This window comes from Lontra canadensis, unplaced genomic scaffold (assembly GCF_010015895.1).
Source record: "Lontra canadensis isolate GAN:19392208 unplaced genomic scaffold, GSC_riverotter_1.0 scaffold37, whole genome shotgun sequence".
NCBI classification, from domain to species: Eukaryota; Metazoa; Chordata; class Mammalia; order Carnivora; family Mustelidae; genus Lontra; species Lontra canadensis.
Window position 1 is genome coordinate 3,917,095 of NW_022631031.1, and position 24,201 is coordinate 3,941,295.

The following is a 24,201-nucleotide window of genomic DNA, read 5'->3' on the forward strand; positions in this document are numbered from 1 at the left end:
TTGCAGGAGTTTAATTACTTAAGGGATTTTTTATTTTATTTTACTTTACTTTGATTTAATTTAATTTTACTTTATTTTATTTTTGCTTGAAGAGCCAGCAAAGAGCAAGAGAATACAAAAGACTGGCTTCAGGTTCAAAAGCCCTGGTTCAACCCTTTGCTAGAGTGAAACTAGTAAAGCTGAGTTTCAGTCTTCAAACACAAGAAAGGGATAGTCCTATAAAGCTACAAAGCTAAGATAACTCTCTCAAATAATTAATGGTGGTAGAAGGAATTTACACACCATGAAACATTATTATTCTAATATAAGGTATTTTTAAAAGCTAATAAGAAAGAAGTTTTTTTCTCCTATGGCAGTATTCCCCCAGATATGCTGCACAGAGCTGCTTCCTGAGGTGGGGAAAGAAAACACAGGGATAACTTATTTCTGAAGTCACTTAGTATCTATGTAGTGTCCTACAGGAAATAATGCGTGCTGGCATTTTGAAGTCTTTGAATTTTCACACTTCCATTTCCTCAGAAAACTCATTTCTGTTTGTTTGTTTATTCTTCATATTTTTAATGTTAAACATTTATTAAGATTTATTGACTTCAAATTTCAGGGATTTCCAGGTGCTGGCATGTATTAAGGTATTAGTGGTGTCCAGTGGTTTCTGATTGTTTAAAGAAAAAAGTACTTTAAAAAATAGCATATAGCTTATAGCCACAGAAAGAATGAAGTACATGATACAATGTGGATGAACCACAAAAATATGTGAAGTGAAAGAAGCCAGACACAAAAGGTCACATATTGTATGATTCTATTCATATGAATTTTCTGAAATAGGTAAATCTATGGAGACGGAAAGCAGGCTAGTGTGGAGCCTGATGCAGGGCTCAGTCTCATGACCCTGAGAGATCATGATCTGAGCTGAAACCAGAGTCTTATGCTTAACGGACTGAGCCACCCAGGCACCCCTTACTTTGAGTTTTAAAATGACTTTATTGAGATAAAATTCAAATTTCATGAAACTCACTTTTTAAAATACAAAGTCCATTAGGGTTTTTTTAGTATATTCAAAGAGACTTACAGTCAGCATCATAATCTAATGTTAGAATATTTTCATCATCCCCAAAGGGAATTCATACTCATCAGCAGTCATGCCTCAAGGCCCTATTCCCCCAAGTTCCTGGCAACCACTAATTGTTTTCTCAAATAAATTTGCCTAGAGATTTCTTATCAATGAAATTATAAATATGCATCTTTTGTAAATAGTTTCTTTCATTTAGCATAATGTTTTCAAGATTCATCCAGATCATAACCTGTACTTTATTCCCTAGTACTACCAAACAATATTCCATTATGAAGATATAGCACATTTTTAAAAATTCATTCATCTTTTGTTGGAAATCTGGCCTGTTTCCATTTGGGGGATATTGTGAATAAATCTCTGCGGACATTTGTGTACAAGATTGAATGAATGTAAGTTTTCATTTATCTGGTATATCTGAGTAGACTTGCTCAATCAAATGCTAACTTTATGTTTAACATTTGAGGAGTTGCCAAAATATTTTCCAGAGTGGCTTCACCATTTTACTATCCCATCACAAATGTGTGAGAATTTCAATTTGCCTACATCTTACTGGTTATGATTGTCTGTTTTTTATACTTAAATCATCTTAATGGGAAGGGAGTGGTATATAATTGTGAATTGATTTACAATCCTCTAATGACTAATGATATTGGTCACTTTAATATGCTTATTGGCTATTTGTAAATCATCTTTTGAAATGTACCTGTTCAAATAATTTGCTCATTTTTCAGTTTGGTTAATTGCCTTTTTATTATTGAGTTGTAAGTGTTCTTCATAATCTGGATATGAGTCTCTTATCAGAGGTATGATTTGCAAAAACTTTCTCCCATTCCAAGGGTTGCATTTTCATCTTTCTCGATTGTGCTCACTGAAGTTCAAAATTTAAATTTTTTTTTATTTTTGAAATTTAATTTTTCTGAGTTCCAAGATCAATTATTTATGCACCATACACAGTGCTCTATGCAATACATGCCCTCTTTAATACCCACCACCAGGCTCACCTATCCCCCAATCTCCATCCCTCCAAAACCCTCAGTTTGTTTGTCAGAGCCACAGTCTCTCTGCTTCGTCTCCTCTTACAATTTCCTCCAAGTCACTTTTTCTTTCCTTCATACTAATGTCCTAAATGTAATTTCTTATGCACCACAAGTAAGTGAAACCTTATGATAATTGACTTTCTTTGCTTGACTTATTTCGCTCAGCATAATCTCCTCCAGTCCTCCATGTTGATTCATCCCTTTTGATGGCTGCATAATATTCCATTGTATATATGGACCATATCTTATTTATCCAACATCTGTTGAAGGGCTTCTTGGCTCCTTCCACAGTTTGGCAACTGTGACCATTGCTGCTATGACCAATTGGGTACATATAGCCTTTTGTTCACTACATCTGTATCTTTGGGGTAAACACACAGTTGTGCAATTACAGAGTCATAGGCTAGGCCTATTTGTAATTTCTTAAGGATTCTCCACACTGTTTTTGAAAGCAGCTGCAATGACTTGCATTCCCGCCAACAATGTAAGAGGGTTCCCCTTTCTCCATATCCTCTCCAACACATGTTATTTACTGTCCTGTTAATTTGGGCCATTCTAATTTGTGTAAGGTGGCATCTAAATGTGGTTTTTATTTTAATTTCTGATGGTAATGATGATGAACATTTTTTCATGTGTCTGTTAGCCATTTGTATGTCTTCTTTGGAGAAGTATCTGCTAATGCCTTCTGCCAATTTTTGATAAGATTATCTGTTTTTTTGGTGTTGACTTAGAGGATTTATTTATAGATCTTGGATAACAGCCCTTTGTCTGTAGTGTCATTTGTGAATGTCTTCTACCATTCTGTATGTTGTCTCTTTGTTTTTGTTATTGTTTTTGTGTTTTGACTCTTTCCTTTGCTGTGCAGAAGCTTTTGGTCTTGATAAAGTCCCAAAATTTCATTTTCGCTTTTGTTTCCTTTGCCCTTGGAGAAAAGTCTTGAAAGAAGTTGCTCTGGATGCTGTCAAAGAGGTCACTGCCTATGTTCTCCTCTAGGATTTTGATAGATTCCTGCCTCACGTTGAGGTCTTTTATCCATTTCAAGTTTAGCTTTTTGTATGGAGTAAGGATGGTCAAGCTTCATTCTTCTATATATAGCTGTCCAATTTTCCCAGCACTATTTATTGAAGAGACTGTCTTTTTTCCACTGGATATTTTTCCTGTTTTGTCAAAGATTATTTGACCATAGAGTCTGGGTCCATATCGGGACTCTCTCCTCTGTTCCACTGGTCAATGTGTCTGTTTTTGCACCTGTACCGTGCTGTCTTGGTGATCACAGCTTTATAATAAAGCTTGAAATCAGGCAATGTGATGACCCCAGTTTTGTTATTCAACATTTCCTTAGCAATTTGGGTCTTTTCCGGCTCCATACAAATTTTAGGATTGTTTGTTCTAGAACTTTGAAAATGCTGGTGGAATTTTGACTGGGATAGAATTAAAAGTATACATTGCTTTGTGCAGTACAGACATTTTAACAATGTTTATTCTTCCGATCCATGAGCATGGGATGCTTTTCCATCTTTTTGTGTCTTTTCCAATTTCTTTCATGAGTGTTCTTTAGTTCCTCAAGTACAGATCGTTTACCTCTTTGGTTTGGTTTATTCCAAAGTATTTTGGGTTTCTTGCTGCTATAGTAAATGAAATCAATTCTCTAATTTCCCTTTCTATATTTTCACGGATAGTGTATAAGAAAGCAACTGATTTCTGTGCATGGATTTTGTACCCTGCCACATTACTGAATTGCTGTATGAGTTCTAGTAGTTAGGGGGTAGATTCTTCTGGGATTTCCATCTAAAGTATCATGTCTTCTGAAAAAAGAGTTTGACTTCTCCTTTCCCAATTTGAGTACACTTTCTTTCTTTTTGTTGTCTGATTGCTGTTTCTAGGACATGTAGTACTATGTTGAATAACAGTGCCGTGACTGGGCATCCTTCTCGTGTTCCTGATTTCAAAGGGAAGGCTGTCAACTTTCCCGCATTGAGAATGATATTCACTGTGGGCTTTTCATTGATAGATTGATGAAGTTGAGGAATGTTCCCTCATTCCCTATACGTTGAAGCATTTTAATCAGGAATGGATGCTGTATTTTGTCAAATGCTTTTTCTGCATCATTTGAGAGGACCACATGGTCTCTCTTCTCTTATTGATTTGTTCTATCAATCAATTGCTTTGCAAATATAGAGCCATCCTTGCAACCCAGTGATGAATCCCACCTGGTCATGGTGGATAATCTTTTTAATGTACTTTTGGATCCTATTAGCTAGGATATTTTTGAGAATATTGGTGTCCATATTCATCAGGAATATTGGTCTGAAATTCTTTTTGATGGGATCTTTGCCTGGTTTGAGGATCAGGGTAATGCTGGCTTCATAGACTGAGATGGAAAGTTTTCATTCTCTTTCTATTTATCTATTTTTCTATTTATTTTCCTTTTGTTTTCTGTTTATCTAAAGAACCCCTTAAGCATTGGCATGGGGTCATCACTTTGAAAGTTCCTACAGATGTTAGTATGACAAATTCTTAACTCATGTTGCCTGTACTTCTCTAATGGCCAGTCCTACTGGTAATGCCCAGAGGTCAAGACAAGGATTGTGAGTAATAAGCATCCACTTGGACACCGTGCCTTATCTTGAGAGAAGCATGGTGCTGCTTGAGCTTCTGGAGTTTATTGTACACTAAGTGCCACCTCAATAAACATGGTGAGATAATGTCATCACCACTGAAAAACTGGTTCACAGGGCTGTAAAGGAACAAAAATCATACTTCAGAATCTCTGTTACTGAGTCAGTAATAACTTCATTTAACAATAAACCTCACCTCTGAGCAGGCTTTATATTTCCCTCATGTTATTTGATCAAGCATGAGAAAAGAAAAGGCACCATCATGATCTTTGTGTGCTATGTGAGGGAACAGAGACTTGAGGACTACATAGGCATAGCCAGCATATGAGAAACAGGGCACTGAAGTTTTGGTGCCTTGATTCCAAACCTCACACACTTTCTCTCACATTTCCACTGCCAAGAAGGGGTGTAAATTTCTACTCTGAGTTTGGCATTAACTGTGGCTTTGGTCCTTGCTCTGGAACCTCCTGTGTGGAGAACATGTCAGATGAAAGACATCAGACCCAGTCCTTGCTCAGCATTCAAGTACTTTTAGCATCCAATGGGTATTTCCCACACTGATGTTTCGCTGTTCCTCCTTCCCTCACTCCAAAACTACTTTGCTTACAGGCAGATTCAGAGATAATCCTCCCACAGTCTTCAAAGTCTGGAGTTCTGGAGCCTTGCTCCTTGCTGTGGCAGTCTGGCCCCAGGGCAGTCACATCCCACACTGTACTCTGGAAGAGTTGAATAAAATTCACTGCAAATTACCCCAATTGGGATCTAACATTTCACCTCAGATAATGATGACAAAAGTGGAAATGCAGTTCTCTTGTGGATAATCTGTCTTCTTCACCTGTTGCAGCCATGGTTTCTACGTGATTACTAAAAGACACTATCCTACGAAAGGAAAAGAAAGAAAGAAAGAAAGAAAGAAAGAAAGAAAGAAAGAAAGAAAGAAAGAAAGAAAGAAAGAAAGATGTTCTTCAGGGATTGAGCATTAAGGTGGGCACCTGGCTTCCTTCTAAAGGGGAAGAAAGAATAGACTATGTGTTGCAAGCTGGAGGAAGAAAAACTCAGCAATGGGAGAGGAAAAGCACCACTTAGGTTTCTCTCAGAGTGACCACATAAAATAGCCTCTTGCTGTGTTATGTGGACATTTTGAAGGAAACAGACTTAAGTCATCATTTGGATAAATATAAAATGAAAAATTATGGACTGTAGTTCCCTTTTGATTATATATATATGGCATGTTGCATCTGAATGGACTTTGTTTGCCCTGTCAGTGTCAATATTTCCCTCCACAAAACAAAGTCTGAGACAGCTAGACTTCAGAAACTCCTAGAAATCCATTAAATCCAGATTATCATTCCCATGCCATCAACAGGGAGGCTCTAAGGATCAAAAGAGTTACCTGCTGCATTCCATGGGTGATGCAGCCCTCAGAGCCGAGGCTTGGACCTCATGAAGAAAAAGATTCCTGAGGGCATAAGGAAGACACTAGGCACATCAGATCATGAGATAGATGAAGGGTCTAAGGTTTCAAGATCAGAAGACTCGGTAGAGTGTCCTCACTTCCTGATACTGCTGAGCTGGGAAGGAAATATCTGCATGCGTAGCAGAGGACTTAAAGCCAGCAAGATTTTGGTGCTCATGTGCATCTGACTCAGCTGCTTGAGGGACAGTGTGGAAGGAATTTGCATAGAACAACTGTATGACTCATTGGATGCAGTGGGACTACAATGGCTGGGAGCTACTCCCTGATCAGGAAGTATAGAAGTTGGGGGCCTATGCTTCTGAGAGCAATCTGCTAAGTAGTTACTAAGTCCTCTGGCCCAGGCATGTTTGTAAGGGGCAGCTCAGGACATAGAATTGGGCCCAGTGCTAACTCAGCAAGTCCTGGGTCAGCTAAACCACAAGCTATGTCAAGATCCTCATGGGTGGTGGGCTGGGTCTTGACAGATTGGGGAAGACAGAGCTGTGGGTGCAAGGGGAAAAGACTGTGAGTTAAGTTCTCAGGATTTGAGTAGAGCTCTGGAGGACAGTTGACCTGAGACTAAACCTTAGCTTGGTGGCCTGGACCCTTCACAGTCTACTTCAAAGAAGCAGTTACTCTCAGTGCTGGAATGAAACAGCGGGGCAATATGCCTTCATTATATATACATATATATATATAATCTCGTATTTATTTATTTGACAGAGAGAAGGACACACAGAGAGAGAGCACAAGCACGAGAGTGGGGGAGGGAGAAACAGACTCTCCACTGAGCAGGGAGCCCAATGTGGGGCTCCATCCTGGCACCCTGGGTTCATGACCTGAGCCGAAAGCAAATGCTTAATGACTGAGGCGCCCAGGTACCTCTATACACCTTCTTTGTAGAAAAGAGAAGACTTGGCTTCATTTTAATACATAAGAGAATTGTTGGATGATATGGTTGTTCTATATCCATCTTTTAAGTATCCTTTATGCCCAGTGTGGGGCTCAACTTCATGACCCCAAGATCAAGAGTCACTCACCCTTCTGATTGCATCAGCCAGGTGCCCCTATGTTGAATTTTTTGAGAAAACTTGACACTGCTTTCCATAGTGGCTGCACCCATTTGTAGTCCACCAACAGAGCCCATTTACAGTCCCACGAATAGAGCACAGTTCCCTTACCTCCACATTTTGGCCAAAATTCTTGTTTGGTCTTCTGGATACTAGTCATTCTGACAGGTGACAGGTGACAGGTGACAATTTTGGGCTTTGATTTGCATTTCCCTGGTGTTAAGTGGTGGTGAACATATCTTCATGCATCTGTTGGCCCTCTGTATGCTTTCTTTGGAAAAATATCTAGTCTGAACTCTGCTCATCTTGTAACTGCTATCTGTTTTTGTGTTATTGAGTTGTATGAGTTCTTCAGTATTGTAGATATGAGACTTTTTTTTTAATTTTATTTTTTATAAACATATATTTTTATTCCCAGGGGTACAGGTCTGTGAATCGCCAGGTTTACACATTTCACAGCAATCATCATAGCACATACCCTCCCCAATGTCCATAACCCCACTCCCCTCTCCCAACCCCCCTCCTCCCATCAACCCTCAGTTTGGTTTGTGAGATTAAGAGTCACTTATGGTTTGTCTCCCTCCCAATCCCATCTTGTTTCATTTACTCTTCTCCTACACTCTTAACACCCCATGTTGCATCTCCTCTCCCTCATATCAGGGAGATCATATGATAGTTGTCTTTCTCCAATTGACTTATTTCGCTAAGCATGATACCCTCTAGTTCCATCCACGTCATCGAAAATGGCAAGATTTCATTTCTTTTAATGGTTTATAGTATTCCATGGTGTATATATACCGCCTCTTCTTTATCCATTCATCTGTTGATGGACATCTAAGTTCTTTCCATAGTTTGGCTACTGTAGACATTGCTGCTACATACACACATACATACCACATCTTCTTTATCTATTCATCAGTCTATGGACATTTGGGCTCTTTCCATAATTTGACAATTGTTGTTAATGCTGCTATAAACATCAGGGTACATGTGCCCCTTTGAATCAGCATTTTTGTATCCTTTGGGTAAATACCTAGTAGTGCAATTACTGGATTAGAAAGTATTTCTATTTTTGACTTTTCGAGGAACTCCATACTGTTTTCCAGAATGCTTGCACCAGTTTGCATTCTCAACAACAGTGTAAGAGGGTTCCCTTTTTTCCACATCATTACCAATACCTACTGTTTCCTGTGGTGTTAATTTTACCTATTTTGACAGGTGTGAAGTGAAATCTCATTGTAGTTTTGATTGGTATTTCCTTGTTAATGGGATATTGAGCATCTTTTCATCTGTCTGTTAGCTGAAAATTTTTAATTTATAGAAAATTTTGCACCTATCTGTAGATGTTCAAAAAGAAATTTATTATAGAATATTTTTAACTAGCAAAATTTGGAACCATTTAAAGCTTAATTTTACAAAAATTATTATATTCTCCTAAATTATAGTACCTCTACACCATGGAATCTTAAAAATAATGTATATGTATATGTACATATATACATGTATATCTGTATATACATACAGAAGTGGAAAGTTCACTAGAAAACATTGACAAGCATAAAAAAAGAAATAATTTAAAAAGGAAATCATACCACAAGCATAAAAAAAGAAATAATTTAAAAAGGAAATCATACCACAAAACAGTATAAATGACATGATGCCTTTATTTTAAAAGAATGTTAACCTGATGAAACAATCTTAAGATACAGCAAGATAGAATTCAATGAAATTATTGTGGTAAACAAATAAGGCATTATATATTGCTAATAGGAATGAGAGAGAGAAATGTGACTCTTAGGAACATGTACACATCCAAGAGCCTCAAAGTATATAAAAACTGATAGGCTTATAGGAAGAAACAAGTATCATAATCATTATAGTTAACTATTTATATATAGCTCTCTCAGGAACTGATAGAACAAATAGAATAAAACTGAGGACAACTAGACACTGAACGTTAAAAAGAATTCAAGCCATTATATATATGTAGAGCAGTTTTCCCCCAGCAAATAATACATAAGCAGCATTTACGAAAATTTAGGTAGAGTGTTCACAGAGAGTCAAGAGCAAAACTAAAAAAACGCTAAAACTGACTTTTTTTGTTTGTTTGTTTAAAATTTTTTTTAATTTTAAAATTTAAATTTTAAATTTAAAATTAAATTTAAATTTAAAAATTTAAACATTGCTGCTATAAACATTCAGGTGCACGTGCCCCTTCAGATCACTACGTTTGTATCTTTAGGGTAAATAGCCAGTAGCGCAATTGCTGGGTCATAGGGTAAGTTCTATTTTCAACTTTTTGAGGAACCTCCATGCTGTTTTCCAGAGTGGTTGCACCAGCTTGCATTCCCACCAACAGTGTAGGAGGGTTCCCCTTTCTCTGCATCCTCGCCAGCATCTGTCATTTCCTGACTTGTTAATTTTAGCCCTTCTGACTGGCGTGAAGTGATATCTCATTGTGGTTTGATTTGTATTTCCCTGATGCCAAGTGATATGGAGCACTTTTTCATGTGTCTGTTGACCATCTGGATGTCTTCTTTGCAGAAATGTCTGTTCATGTCTTCTGCCCATTTCTTGATTGGATTATTTGTTCTTTGGGTGTTGAGTTTGCTAAGTTCTTTATAGATTTCGGACACAGGCCTTTATCTGTTATGTCGTTTGTAAATATCTTCTTCCATTCTGTCAGTTGTCTTTTGGTTTTGTTAACTGTTTCCTTTGCTGTGCAAAAGTTTTTGATCTTGATAAAATCCCAATAGTTCATTTTTGCCCTTGCTTCCCCTTGGCGATGTTCCTAGGAAGATGTTGCTGCGGCTGAGGTCGAAGAGGTTGCTACCTGTGTTCTCCTCAAGGATTTTGATGGATTCCTTTCTCACATTGAGGTCCTTCATCCATTTTGAGTCTATTTTCGTGTGTGGTGTAAGGAAATGGTCCCATTTCATTTTTCTGCATATGGCTGTCCAATTTTCCCAACACCATTTGTTGAAGAGGCTCTCTTTTTTCCATTGGACATTCTTTCCTGCTTTGTCGAAGATTAGTTGACAATAGAGTTGAGGGTCTATTTCTGGGCTCTCTATTCTGTTCAATTGATCTGTGGGTCTGTTTTTGTGCCAGTACCATACTGTCTTGATGATGACAGCTTTGTAATAGAGCTTGAAGTCCAGAATTGTGATGCCACCAACTTTGGCTTTCTTTTTCAGTATTCCTTTGGCTATTCGAGGTCTCTTCTGGTTCCATATAAATTTTAGGATTATTTGTTCCATTTCTTTGAAAAAATGGATGGTATTTTGATAGGAATTGCATTAAATGTGTAGGTTGCTTTAGGTAGCATAGATATTTTCACAATATTTATTCTTCCAATCCAGGAGCATGGAACATTTTTCCATTTCTTTGTGTCTTCCTCAATTTCTTTCATGAGTACTTTATAGTTTTCTGAGTATAGATTCTTTGCCTCTTTGGTTAGGTTTATTCCTAGGTATCTTATAGTTTTGGGTGCAATTGTAAATGGGATTGACTGCTTAATTTCTCTTTCTTCTGTCTTGTTGTTGGTTTAGAGAAATGCAACTGATTTCTGTGCATTGATTTTTATATCCTGACACTTTACTGAATTCCTGTACAAGTTCTAGTAGTTTTGGAGTGGAGTCTTTTGGGTTTTCTACATATAGTGTCATATCATCTGCGAAGAGTGAGAGTTTGACTTCTTCTTTGTCGATTGGGATGCCTTTAATTTCCTTTTGTTGTCTGATTGCTGAGGCTAGGACTTCTAGTACTATGTTGAATAGCAGTGGTGATAATGGACATCCCTGCCGTGTTCCTGACCTTAGCGGAAAAGCTTTCAGTTTTCCTCCATTGAGAATGATATTTGCGATGGGTTTTTCATAGATGGCTTTGATAATATTGAGGTATGTGCCCTCTATCCCTACGCTTTGAAGAGTTTTGATCAGGAAGGGATGCTGTACTTCGTCAAATGCTTTTTCAGCATCTATTGAGAATATTATATGGTTCTTGTTCTTTCTTTTATTAATGTGTTGTATCACACTGATTGATTTGCAGTAGTTCAACCAACCTTGCAGCCCTGGAATAAATCCCACTTGGACATGGTGAATAATCCTTTTCATGTACTGTTGGATCCTATTGGCTGGTATTTTGGTGAGAATTTTTGCATCTATGTTCATCAAGGATATTGGTCTGTAATTCTCTTTTTTGATGGGATCCTTGTCTGGTTTTGGGATCAAGGTGACGCTGGCCTCATAAAATGAGTATGGAAGTTTTCCTTCCATTTCTATTTTTTGGAACAGTTTCAGGAGAATAGGAATTAGTTCTTCTTTAAATGTTTGTTAGAATTCCCCCGGGAAGCCGTCTGGCCCTGGGCTTTTGTTTGTTTGGAGATTTTTGATGACTGTTTCAATCTCCTTACTGGTTATGGGTCTGTTCAGGTTTTCTATTGCTTCCTAGTTCAGTTGTGGTAGTTTATATGTCTCTAGGAATGCATCCAATACTTCCAGATTGTCAAATTTGTTGCCATAGAGTTGCTCATAGTATGTTCTTATAATTGTATTTCTTTGGTGTTAGTTGTGATCTCTCCTCTTTCATTCATGATTTTATTTATTTGGGTCCTTTCTCTCTTCTTTTTGATAAGTCTGGCCAGGGGTTTATCAATCTCATTAATTATATCAAAGAACCAGCTCCTAGTTTTGTTGATTTGTTCTATTGTTTTTTTAGTTTCTATCTCATTGATTTCTGCTCTGATCTTTATGATTTCTCTTCTCCTGCTGGGTTTAGCGTTTCTTTCTTGTTCTTTCTCCAGCTCCTTTAGGTGTAGGGTTAGTTTGTATACCTGAGACCTTTTTTGTTTCTTGAGAAAGGCTTGTACCGGTACATATTTTCCTCTCAGGACTGCCTTTGCTGTGTCCCACAGATTTTGAACCATTGTGTTTTCATTATCATCTGGTTCCATGAATTTTTTCAATTCTTCTTTAATTCCTGGTTGACACATTCATTCTTTAGAAGGATGCTGTTTAGTCTCCATGTATTTGGGTTCTTTCCAAATTTCCTCTTGTGATTGAGTTCTAGCTTCAGAGCATTGTGGTCTGAAAATATGCAGGAAATGATCCCAATCTTTTGATACTGGTTGAGACCTGATTTAGGACTGAGGATGTGATCTATTCTGGAGAATGTTCCATGTGCACTAGAGAAGAATGTGTATTCTGTTGCTTTGGGATGAAACGTTCTGAATAGATCTGTGATGTCCAACTGGTCCAGTGTGTCATTTAAGGCCTTTATTCCTTGTTGATTTTTTGCTTGGATGATCTTTCCTTTTCTATGAGGGGAGTGTTAAAGTCCCCTATTATTATTGTATTATTATTGATGTATTTCTTTGATTTTGTTATTAATTGGTTTATATAGTTGGCTGCTCCCACGTTAGGGGCATAGATATTTTAAATTGTTAGATCTTCTTGTTGGACAGATCTTTTGAGTATGATATAGTGTCCTTCTTCATCTCTTATTATAGTCTTTGGCTTAAAATCTAATTGATCTGATATAAGGATTGCCACACCTGCTTTCTTCTGATGTCCATTAGCATGGTAAATTGTTTTCCACCCCCTCACTTTAAATCTGGAGGTGTCTTTGGGTTTAAAATGAGTTTCTTGTAGGCAACATATAGATGGGTTTTGTTTTTTTTAATCCATTCTGATATCCTGTGTCTTTTGATTGGGGCATTTAGCCCATTAACATTCAGGGTAACTATTGAGAGATATGAATTTAGTACCATTGTATTGCCTGTAAGGTGACTGTTATTGTGTTTTGTCTCTGTTCCTTTCTGATCTACTACTTTTAGGGTCTCTCTTTGCTTAGAGGAAACTTTTCAATATTTCCTGTAGAGCTGGTTTGGTGTTTGCAAATTCTTTCAATTTTTGTTTGTCCTGGAAGCTTTTAATCTCTCTTTCTATTTTCAATGATAGCCTAGCTGGATATAGTATTCTTGGCTGCATGTTTTTCTTGTTTAGTGCTCTGAATATATCATGCCAGCTCTTTCTGGCCTGTCAGGTCTCTGTGAATAAGTCTTCTGCCAATCTAATATTTTTACCATTGTATGTTACAGACTTCTTGTCCTGGGCTGCTTTCAGGATTTTCTCTTTGTCACTAAGACTTGTAAATTTTACTATTAGGCGACGGGGTGTGGACCTATTGTTATTGATTTTGAGGGGGGTTTTCTGAACCTCCTGGATTTTGATGCTTGTTCCCTTTGCCATATTGGGGAGATTCTCTCCAATAATTCTCTCCAATATACTTTCTGCTCCCCTCTCTCTTTCTTCTTCTTCTGGAATCCCAATTATTCTAATGTTGTTTCGTTTTATGGTGTCACTTATCTCTCGAATTCTCCCCTCATGGTCCAGTAGCTGTTTGTCCCTCTTTTGCTCAGCTTCTTTATTTTCTGTCATTTGGTCTTCTATATTGCTAATTCTTTCTTCTGCCTCATTTATCCTAGCAGTGAGAGCCTCCATTTTTGATTACACCTCATTAATAACTTTTTTGATTTCACCTTGGTTAGATTTTTGTTCTTTTATTTCTCCAGAAAGGGCTTTTATAACTCCTGAGAGGGTTTCTCTAATATCTTCCATGCCTTTTTCGAGCCTGACTAGAACCTTGAGAATCCTCATTCTGAACTCTAGATCTGACATATTACCAATGTCTATATTGATTAGTTCCTTAGCCTTCGGTACTGCCTCTTGTATTTTTTTTTTTGTGGTGAATTTTTCTACCTTTTTATTTTGTCCAGATAAGAGTATATGAAGGAGCAAGTAAAATACTAAAAGGGTGGCAAAGACCCCAGGAAAATATGCTTTAACCAAATCAGAAGAGATCCCAAATTGTGAGGGGGGAGAAAGGGGATAAAAAGTGTTTCAGGAAGAAAAAAAAGAAATGAAACAATTAAAACAAGAAAATGAATAAAGAAAAAATAAAAAGAAAAAATATATATATATTAGATAAACTAGTTAAAAAACGTTAAAAAAAAGAAAAGGGTAAAAGTTTAAAAAATTTAGCAGAAGAAGAGAAAAAAAATTGAAAGAGAAAAAATATTAAATTAAATTCAAGGCTAAAGAATCATGGGGAGAAAGCCATGAGTTCCGTGCTTTGCTTTCTCCTCCTCTGGAATTCCGCTGCTCTCCTTGGTATTGAAACTGCACTCCTTGGTAGGTGAACTTGGTCCTGGCTGGATTTCTTGTTGATCTTCTGGGGGAGGGGCCTGTTGTAGTGATTCTCAAGTGTCTTTGCCCCAGGCGGAGTTGCACAGCCCTTACTACATCCAGGCTGAGTAATCCAATCGGGTTTGCTTTCGGGAGATTTTGTTCCCTGAGCGCTTTCCGTAGAGTTCCGGAGGACGGGAAGGAAAATCGTGGCCTCCCAGTCACTGGTCCAGAGGAGGAGAGAGCCTGGGATCCCACTCATCAGTGTGCCTCAGAGAACAGCGCCCAATTACTCCCACCACCCTGGCCTCCGGCCACTCTCTAAGCTGACCAAGCCTGCGACCAGTACAAGGTAACCCCGAGTTTAGAGCTCACTCCTTGGCTCTGTCTCTGTAGCCGGCTTCCCTGTTCTAATACCTGTAAGCTCTGCGACACTCAGACACCCCCGATCCTTCTGTGACCTGTGGGACCTGAGGCCACGCTCACCTCGTGTGGGCTCACCCCGGTTTAGCCTCTGGAGCGATGTCCCTCAGCGGAACAGACTTTTAAAAGTCCTGATTTTGTGCTCCATTGCTCCGCCTCTTGCCGGGAGCCGGCCCCTCCCCCCGCGGTCTATCTTCCCGTCGCTTTGGATTCACTTCTCCGCCAGTCCTACCTTTCAGAAAGTGGTTGATTTTCTGTTTCTAGAATTCTGTTCTTCTTCTCTTCGATCTCCCGTTGGATTTGTAGGTGTTTGCAATCTTTAGATGAGCTATCTAGCTGATCTACCACTACCTGAAGTAGTCTCAGCTGCTACTTCTCCGCCATCTTGACTCCTCCCCTCAAAATTTAAAATTGTTATAAAATACAGATTATCTGGTTTTTCTTCTGTCACTTGTGCTTTCTGTGTCATGTTTAAGAAAGCATAGCTTAATCCATGGTCACATGATTAATTTGAAAATTTTCCTGTAAGAGTTTTGTGGTTTTGTTCTCACATTAGGTCTCTGATCCATTTTAGATTAGTAATTATATATAGTGTGAGTTAAAGGCTTGACTTCATTCTTCAGCATGTGGATTGATATACAGATGTGCCAGCATCATTTTTTGAAAAAATTACCTTTTCTGGAATTGAATTTTCTTGACACTCTTGTTGGAAATCATTTGGCCATGAAATTAAAGCTTTATTTCTGCACTTGCAATTTTATTCCATTAATCTCTATGTCTATCTTTGTGCTGGTATTATACTGCCTTAAAATTGTAGGTTTGTAATAAGTTGCAAAATCAGATGTGTGTGTCCTCCAACTTTATCATTAGTTTATAAAAAAAAGTTGCTCTTCAGGGCCCTCTAAATTTCCATATAATTTTAGAATCAGCTTATCAACCCCTACAAAAAGACAGCTGGTATTTTCATTAGAGATTGTGTTAAATCTGTAGATCAATTTAGACCATCTAAACAATATTAGGTCAAATTAGCTACCAGAAAGGTCAAATCACTTGGAAGGAACTTTTAAGAGGGATGCAAACCTATTCTGCCACCACCAGTGGCTGTTAGTCTGGTTTTTACAGCTACCGTAACTTCAAGGCTGCTGCTTTTCAGGTAACTGCAGAGTTAAGCTATAGTGAGATGGGAAGAGGGGAAGTCAAAATGTTGTAAAACTCATTCTTCTTAGTAAGATTCCACCATTTTTCTGGAATAAACACATCTGGATTGATGTAGGTCTTTTCCAGAGTTATGAAAAAGTTGATATTCACAGTTTTTGCCACTCTGTTCATTTATGGATTTTTTTGGAAGTCCTGAATGTTCCATTCCAAAAGTACTTCTCTGGCTTATTTATTTTTTGTAGCTGTTTGTTTTAATATCCATTATCTGCAGCTGGACTCCATGAAAACTCTTTAGGAATTGTCATCCTAAAACACTGAAGAAAATGTTACTTTCAAAAGTCTTGTTTTCTTTCAAATATTAAATTAACAGTGTCATTTTTTCAGTTCTTATCTTGCATGTTAACATAGCAAGGCATCTTATGCATGTGTTATCTGACCACTCTACCTGCATTACCTTGTCCAGCTTGCTTAATTTAATATCTCTGTCTGTCAAGTTCCTTTTTTGTAAAATGAGGATTATAACCACTCACGTCACAGAATTTTTAAAGTATTATGCAAGGTAGTACTTATAAATTATTAAGAGTAGTGCCAGATCAAAAAATATTTTATATAATATATAATTATTCCATGGAAAATGCTGTTGGTGTACTGACAGGGACTGCATTAAATTTGGGTAGCACTAGCTTTGGGTAGTACAGACATTCTAACAATATTTTTTCTTCCAATCCATGAGCATGGAATGTCTTTCCATCTTCTTATGTCATCTTCAATTTCTTTTATCAGTATTTTATAGTTTTCAGAGAACAAGTCTTTCACATGTTTGGTTAAGTTTATTTGTAGATATTTTATTGTTTTTGGTACAATTGTAAATAGGACTATATTCTTAACTTCTCTTCCTGCTGCTTCATTATTAGTGTATAGGAATGCAGATTTCTGTATGTTGATTTTGTATCCTGCAACTTTACTGAAATCATTTATCAGTTCTAGCAGTTTTTTGGTGGTCTTTAGACTTTCCTCTTTATAGTGTTGTATGACCTGCAAATAGTGAGATTTTTTCTTCTTCTTAACCAATTTGGTTGCTTTTTCTTGTTGTGTACTTTCTGTGACTAGGTCTTCCAATAATATGTTGAATGGAAGTGGTGAAGAGTAGGTATCCTTTGTCTAGTTCCAGACCTTATGGGAAAAGCTCTCAGTTTTGCACCTTGAGTATGATGTTAGAGATGGGTTTTTCGTATAAGACCTTTATTGTATTGAGGTATGTTCCCTCTAGACTTACTCTGCAGAAATCATAAATGGATATTTATCATAAATGGATATTGTACTTTGTGAAATGCTTTTTCTGAATCTATTGAAATGGTCAAGTGGGGTTTTTTTTTATCCTTTTTGTTATGGATGCAATGTATCATGTTAATTGTTTTGTGTATATTGAACCACCTAGGCACCCCAGTAGTTTTTTATTAATTGAAAATATTCCAATACAGAAATGGAGAAAGTTATGTATATGGGGCTTCTACATGGGTATTACTTATTAATACTCCTGTATCAAATGCTCAGAGCAGTTATTTGTTGTGCTTGGGTAACACACGTTCTGATCAGCTGTTGAATAATTCTATCATCTCTGGTTTTCAGTTTCACTATTTAGAAAGTAAGATTCCATGGCAAGATTAGAGAAATAAATATCATGGCAAAGGTTTCTGGTATCATCATGTAACTGAAGAGTTTGCATTAATTTTTGCATTAATTTTCTCAAAGTCTCACAACCATCTCTTGGATAGGGAAAAACAGAAATGGAGCTAGCCCCTCACAATGCAGATGAAGACTGAAAAAGCTTTCTTGTCAGATTTCAAGGACAAATCTTAATGAATCAGGGCACACCACCTTAGTTGCAGTGAAAGTATATCCATGCTTTAGAATCAATGCATGTTCTTCAAGCCATGTTTGCTTTTAAGAGAACATTTGTCTTTATGATAGGCATAAATATTTGCCTATTTCTATTACAAGAGCATATTATTTGAATTATGGTTAATTTACTTATGGAAAAGATGCCCGCTAGTTTTTTTTTTTTTTATGAGATTTGGCTACTGTGTTTTTATATGTTACATGAAATTCAAACCACAACAGAAAAGACAGTCTATATAGGCTAAATAAATGTTAAAATTTAGTAACATAAAAATATTTGTCAGCATTAAAAATAAATACAAGAGTTTACTTAAGTGAGGAACTGTGGTGTTTTTGAGATATAACCTCATAAACGGTGGAAGTAAAATTTTAAAAAAATGAAAGAAATAAAAGAGAAATAACTCCTAAGACATAACAGACTTCAAAAAGAAAACAGTAAAGATGATAAAGATATAAGATAAAAACCCCTTATAGTAATTATTTCATGGAAATCTATCAATGTTAATATAAAGGTAGACAGTAATAAAATTTTGATCTGGGATCTAATTCCATGTTAGCCACTAAATTGAATTCTGAAGTAAGTTAATTCTCTTAGCTTTCATGAGCTTTAGGTTGCCAATCTTAAAAATGCCTGCTGGTCAGGCCAAAATATAAGAGGCCCAATGGAAAACTATTGAAATCATTTGAATTAAGTAACATATATCTTTGGCTAAATATTTATATTATGTTGTAGTGCCATTTTCACTTAAACTAGAGATATGTATATGTGTTAGCCAGTACTTAAAATCATAATATTGTTATCCTGTTAATATTTTATTGTTTAAGAAAGCTGAGTGAGAGGGTGAGTGAGTAATGGGGAGTTTAGGAAGCTGCCTTAAATTCCAAAGTTCCAAAGAACCCACCAGAAGAGACCAGAAGGTGCAAACAGCTATGTAGGCTTGCAGGAGAGAAACCAAAGCCTCAGCCTCAGATTAAAGTCCACAGCCTGGTGACGAGGGGCTACTAAGGGGAATACTTTAAATAACTGCAGCAGAGGTGAAATGCACACATGAGTAAAGGAAAGAGAGAAAGACACTTGGTTATACCTTTTTTTTTTTTTTTTTAAGTTGGATGAATGAAGAGATTTACAAAGGTCAGATATTTAATGAATTGACTGCTTGGGTAGTGAAACAGATCTGGACTGTCTGAATCAGACGTCTTAAAAACCCAAGAGAAGGATTTTGACACAGGTATATGTAAAGACAGAGACTTGTATTTTTTATAAAGTGTTTGAAAATATGTTCTATTGAAATATGAATTGAAAAACCTTATTTAATATGAAAGATGAAATAAAAGTTGATATATATTTGTCAAGGAATGAAAGTTCACATTTTAATAGTCAATCACCCAACTTTTAAGATACCATCAGAATACAGTTTTTGCTTTGAAGTAATTTTAAAACCTTTTTGGAAAAAAAAAAAACGAACAGTTACAAACACTAACCCGTGAATATATCTTTATTGTGAAAAATTCAACAAAAATATTTGTAGAAGAGTTAATTCTTCACTCTCCCTCAACTCTTCCCTCCACCAAGGTAATGGTTTTTAAAATACTTATTTTTGGACTGTTTTCCTGGAGCTACTTCTATGTACTTTTTACTATTAATTTTTATATATGTATATATGCAGTACATCTGTATATATAACTTCAGATTCGTATAAATATGTGAAAATATAACCATATTATTTATATAACTCCACAATTGCTCTATTTTTATCTACTGTCTTTAATAATTTTGATAAGTTTCCAAGTCAATATACAGAGAGATCCACCTCATTCTTTTTAACAACTGCCTAGCATTTCATTGGATACATGTATCATAATTTAGTATGCCTTTTATTCCATGAAAAAGATGTATCATTGTAATCTATCTTCTATTGAAGGTCATCTAGGTTGTTTCCATATTTTTACCATAATAAGTATAATTTCAGGGATTTATGATAAAAACAAATTAATTTTTAAATTACTATCCTCAAGTTAATGCAAAGCAATGGTAAATGTTCTTTCTTGCCTTTCAAAATCATTTTGTCCTTTGCAAACTCCTGTGATTTAATTTTCATTGCTTGATGTCAGATTAAATGAAACTAATTATAAGAGATGACCACTGGGGGAAAAGTCCAGACATATGACATATTTCAAAAGACACATGCTCTCTGAAATCACAGTTATATTTTTAAGGCATGATCCTGATGAACCATTTTATAAAAACAGCAGAATATTAGACACAGAATGAGTTAAAGTGTGTTTGAAATTCAATTCTAATCAGGAATATTCTGCATGATATTTTATGCCTTATGGTTCTCATCTGTGGAGAAGAATAATAATACTTTTATTTGTGTCTGTGAGGAATAAATTAGGGATATCCCCTGACATAAATAATATATTAAATAAACTTAATTCTACTTTTCTAATAGGTATTTCACAATCGCAAAAAATGGTATTGAATTCTGTTGTGTCGGGTGTGTGTGTGTGTGTGTGTGTATTTGTATACCCCTCAAAAGTTACAATATGAAGTACTTCTATTAATGTACCCAATGTATCCTTGGTAAAGGGACTAGAAATTTAAAATTGGGAAACTAAAATCTGTCTGGAGAGGTTTTGTGCCCAATATCCGGGGCAATATCTGGATAAGTCAATTAATTGCTATGACCATTTGCTCTCTTAACTATGTAATCCAATGCTAGATTGTCATTAAATGTGTATATCAATGAGTGGTTTTCAAAGTATAGTCCCGTACTAGCAGTGTCACCTGGAAAATTACTGGAAATGCCATTAAGCCCCATCCCACACCTACCAAACCAAAAACTTTAGAACTGAACACAGCAATTTGAGTCCTCTGCGTGATTGTGATGCATGCCCAATGTAGAGAAAACACTAGTGTATATCATTAAGACGTCCATACTAAAATGTGGAATGTTATTCATTTCAGTACTAATAACTACAAACAAAATATATACAAACAGCGCATTTTAATGTATCAAGTGAAAATATCAATATTATAGAGAACTCAAAATAGTGACACACATTCTATGTTGCTAAATTCCCTCCAGATTAGTCTGTTACCTGTGCTGCCTTTTACCCAGGTTTCAGAAGTGACACTCTTACTAAGTATTTTCAGATGCTCCTCAGGTAACTGACAGGTCAAATCTGGAATTGTTTTCAGCATTTTCCACACAATTTTGTGTTCACGCAATGTCCTATAAATGGGCCTTAAAACAACATCAAAAAGATTAGCAAATTGAGAGAACACAGCTTAACTACAAAGAGACAAACCAAAAATTCCTGATTTTCGAGCTTTCAAATTTGCATTTCTTTTTTTATTCCAGGTTTGCTTAAGGATACCTATGATGTTACTCTATTTTTGTTTTGGTAATCAACTTTAGAATTTATTCTCCTTCCAGCACTAAGATGTACATCCGTGAAACTTGAAACTTAAGGAAATTACCTAATGCCTTTACCTTCTTTTTATAGAAAACTCAGTGCTTCAATTATAAGACTATATCTTTTATTATTAGTCATTATAATAATAAAGACCTCTTTCATTTAGTAAAAAGATTGATTTTTTAATCCAGTGTATACTTTAAATCCTTTCAAGTACTATTAAATTAAATGAAGCTACAATTTAACATTTGATAAATATTTTAACTGAAAAAAATGCACATGTAATTTTAAATAAAACACAGTCATCCTCTAATGGATGATATTTATTTGCTTTAATCATTAAATTCACTATTTAGTATATATAATACCATAATAAAGTTACAAAATTCATGTTGATCCTAAATTCTCAAGAGACTAACTTATCATACCACTGCTAAATGCTCAATATTTTTCAAGCAATTAAAAAAAATCTATTGTGAAAAATCAGTTTGGCAACAGAAAGGGAATTTGGGATACTCATAAATGCAGGTTTGCCAGAAATAGTCCCAGTTTAGATGTAATGTCCAATTGAGACACCTGGTATGCATGTGGTTGTGTGCACACATTTACTAGATGACAATATATTGTGCTTTTTGTTGTGGGTTCTAGCAAAATAGAAGTTGGAAAAATACTAATGTAGTAGATAGTCTTAAGAAACAGTCTTGAGGAAACTGGCTTCCTAGTTAACATCATTTAAAAGTGTGTACTTCAGATGCAGTAATAAAAATGAGTGTTATTAAATAACATTTTATAACCAAAACTTAAAATATGTATCATTGATTTAGCAATAAAACAGGAGGTGGTAAAAAAATAATAATATCACAGCAAAAAAAGTGCCAAACATTTGATATATAAGTTGTCTGCAATAACTTATTGGATGTTGGAAGGCATACCAAGTAACTAGGAAACCCACTGTTTCACAGAAAGTAGATGCAAAGAGCCAGAAAGTTACTGTTTTGTTTGCTCAAAGTTACTTCTTTCTTGCAATGTATTATCAGGGGCCTAAAATTGGACAGTTTTCAAGCATAAACGGAAAGCAATGGAAGAGATCTAGCAATGCGTGGCATAAATGGAAAAGCCAAGTGCTTCTTGATTCCATGCAATAACAACAACAACAACAAAATTGAAAGATATTTGACTATCAAAGATCTATTTTCTCAATTAAATAAAGCCCTTAACCTTGTGCCAAAGTCCTAATTACAAGCTTTGCCTTCTCAACCAAGCCTATTGTTACAGAAGAACTTAAAGTAGCCTACATTAAAAGAGAGGAAGGCACAGGGAGAAGAAATAAACAAGAATTTAAAAACATTGTCTAGCACAGAACCTTGGATTTGGTTACTGGTATGCAGAAGATACTGAAAACAGATCAGAAACCCTGACAAATGATCCACATGGTCCATTGTTCTGAAATTCTCATGGAACTTTTCATTTGATTCAAACATACACTTCTGTGTTTACCATCCTCAAGATGATAAATCAAGACATTCATGTCTGAAACTTGGCCTTCACTTCCTCTCTTTAAACACGGCCTTCCTTCACTTCTCTCTCATTTTTACCTTTACCATTTGTCAGGAATGTTTTTTACATACATCATACCCACTCTTTCCTTACCTATTCGATCTACAAAAGCTCTTAGGAAATAAATTAGATTAACAAAAAAAAAAAAAAAACATACATTGAAAGATGTTAGGAAAACTATAATGCCCAAATTATTACCAGTAGAAAGGAATTTTTAAAATTAATAGTGTCATTATTATCATTACGAGTTATCAGACCACATACAATGGTGTGAAAGAAAATGTTATTTTCTTGAATTTTCATTATCCACCTCTATGTCTATTTCTAGCTCTAAATACAGCTAATCACAAAAAAGCAAAATGTTAGTATATACTAAGTATTTAGAAACATATTAGTTGGAAACAAAATAATTTCAGGATTTTCCCTTTACTTCTTTTTCTCCTGGTGATTATGTCAAACCTAAGAGCTTATAGAGTCATGACAAGTTACTAACTGGCTTCTGATGACCAGTATCTATGCGCACTGACATCATAAGATGAAACTACTATGTATAACCATTGGCATTCATGCTGGCAACCACTGAATTCCTAAATGTTTCCAGTTGTAGGTACACAACATCTAGATTTTTGTTAAGCTCTTGTAAACCTGCTTACTTTTTCACTCTTGGCTAGTTCTTCACATTTCTTGTGCTAAGGAGAGAGTACGATTGCTCCAGTGAGTATCTCTGGACAATGGGACACTGGTTAGGGCTCTCTTAAGACCTTTACATCTCTAATACTAGTAAACTCACATTTACTCAGATGTGCAAATGAAACAGAACTTCTGCATATTTCTCTAATTATAGTCTAAGAGTCCACCATCTACTAGATTAGGGTTAAAACAACAATAAAAAAAAAATCCTTGCATTTTCCTCGTAAAATATTACATGCCTTCTGATACAGGCTCCATTTAACTTAAATGTTGAGGATACACGGAGCTTCCCATACTAGCTGATTTATATGGTTTTTCTTCAAGGACTTAAAGACTGTTTAGTAAAAATATTTAGTTTTCCAGAGTTACATTTTTCCAAGAGGTAGTGCAAGTATATCTCAGGATTGACTCTGTCCTCCTGGCACTGGTTGGAGAAACAGTTGGTCTGCATGTGTTGAAAATTTTGCCGAAGACATATAATCAACTTATATTACAGAACACATAAACACAGCTATTAAACTTGGGCAGGATGTTTGTCAATGAAACAAGAGTAAATCAGAGCAGTCAAATACAAATAAGGGGATAAAGTAAGGGGAATATGCTATAAAAAATAA

At 36.0% G+C, this 24,201-nt stretch overlaps 1 protein-coding gene across 1 annotated transcript in view; it reads right to left on the reverse strand.

Moving 5' to 3' along the window:
• Positions 1-21,161, reverse strand: part of LOC116874523 (cyclic nucleotide-binding domain-containing protein 1-like) — an 89,916-nt gene extending 68,755 nt beyond the window's left edge. Inside the window, exon 1 of the mRNA XM_032869231.1 lies at positions 21,023-21,161. Within this exon, the coding sequence (XP_032725122.1) occupies positions 21,023-21,125 (103 nt within the window). The 5' untranslated portion in view covers positions 21,126-21,161. The remainder of the gene's footprint in view (positions 1-21,022) is intronic.
• Positions 21,162-24,201: the final 3,040 nt, after the last annotated feature.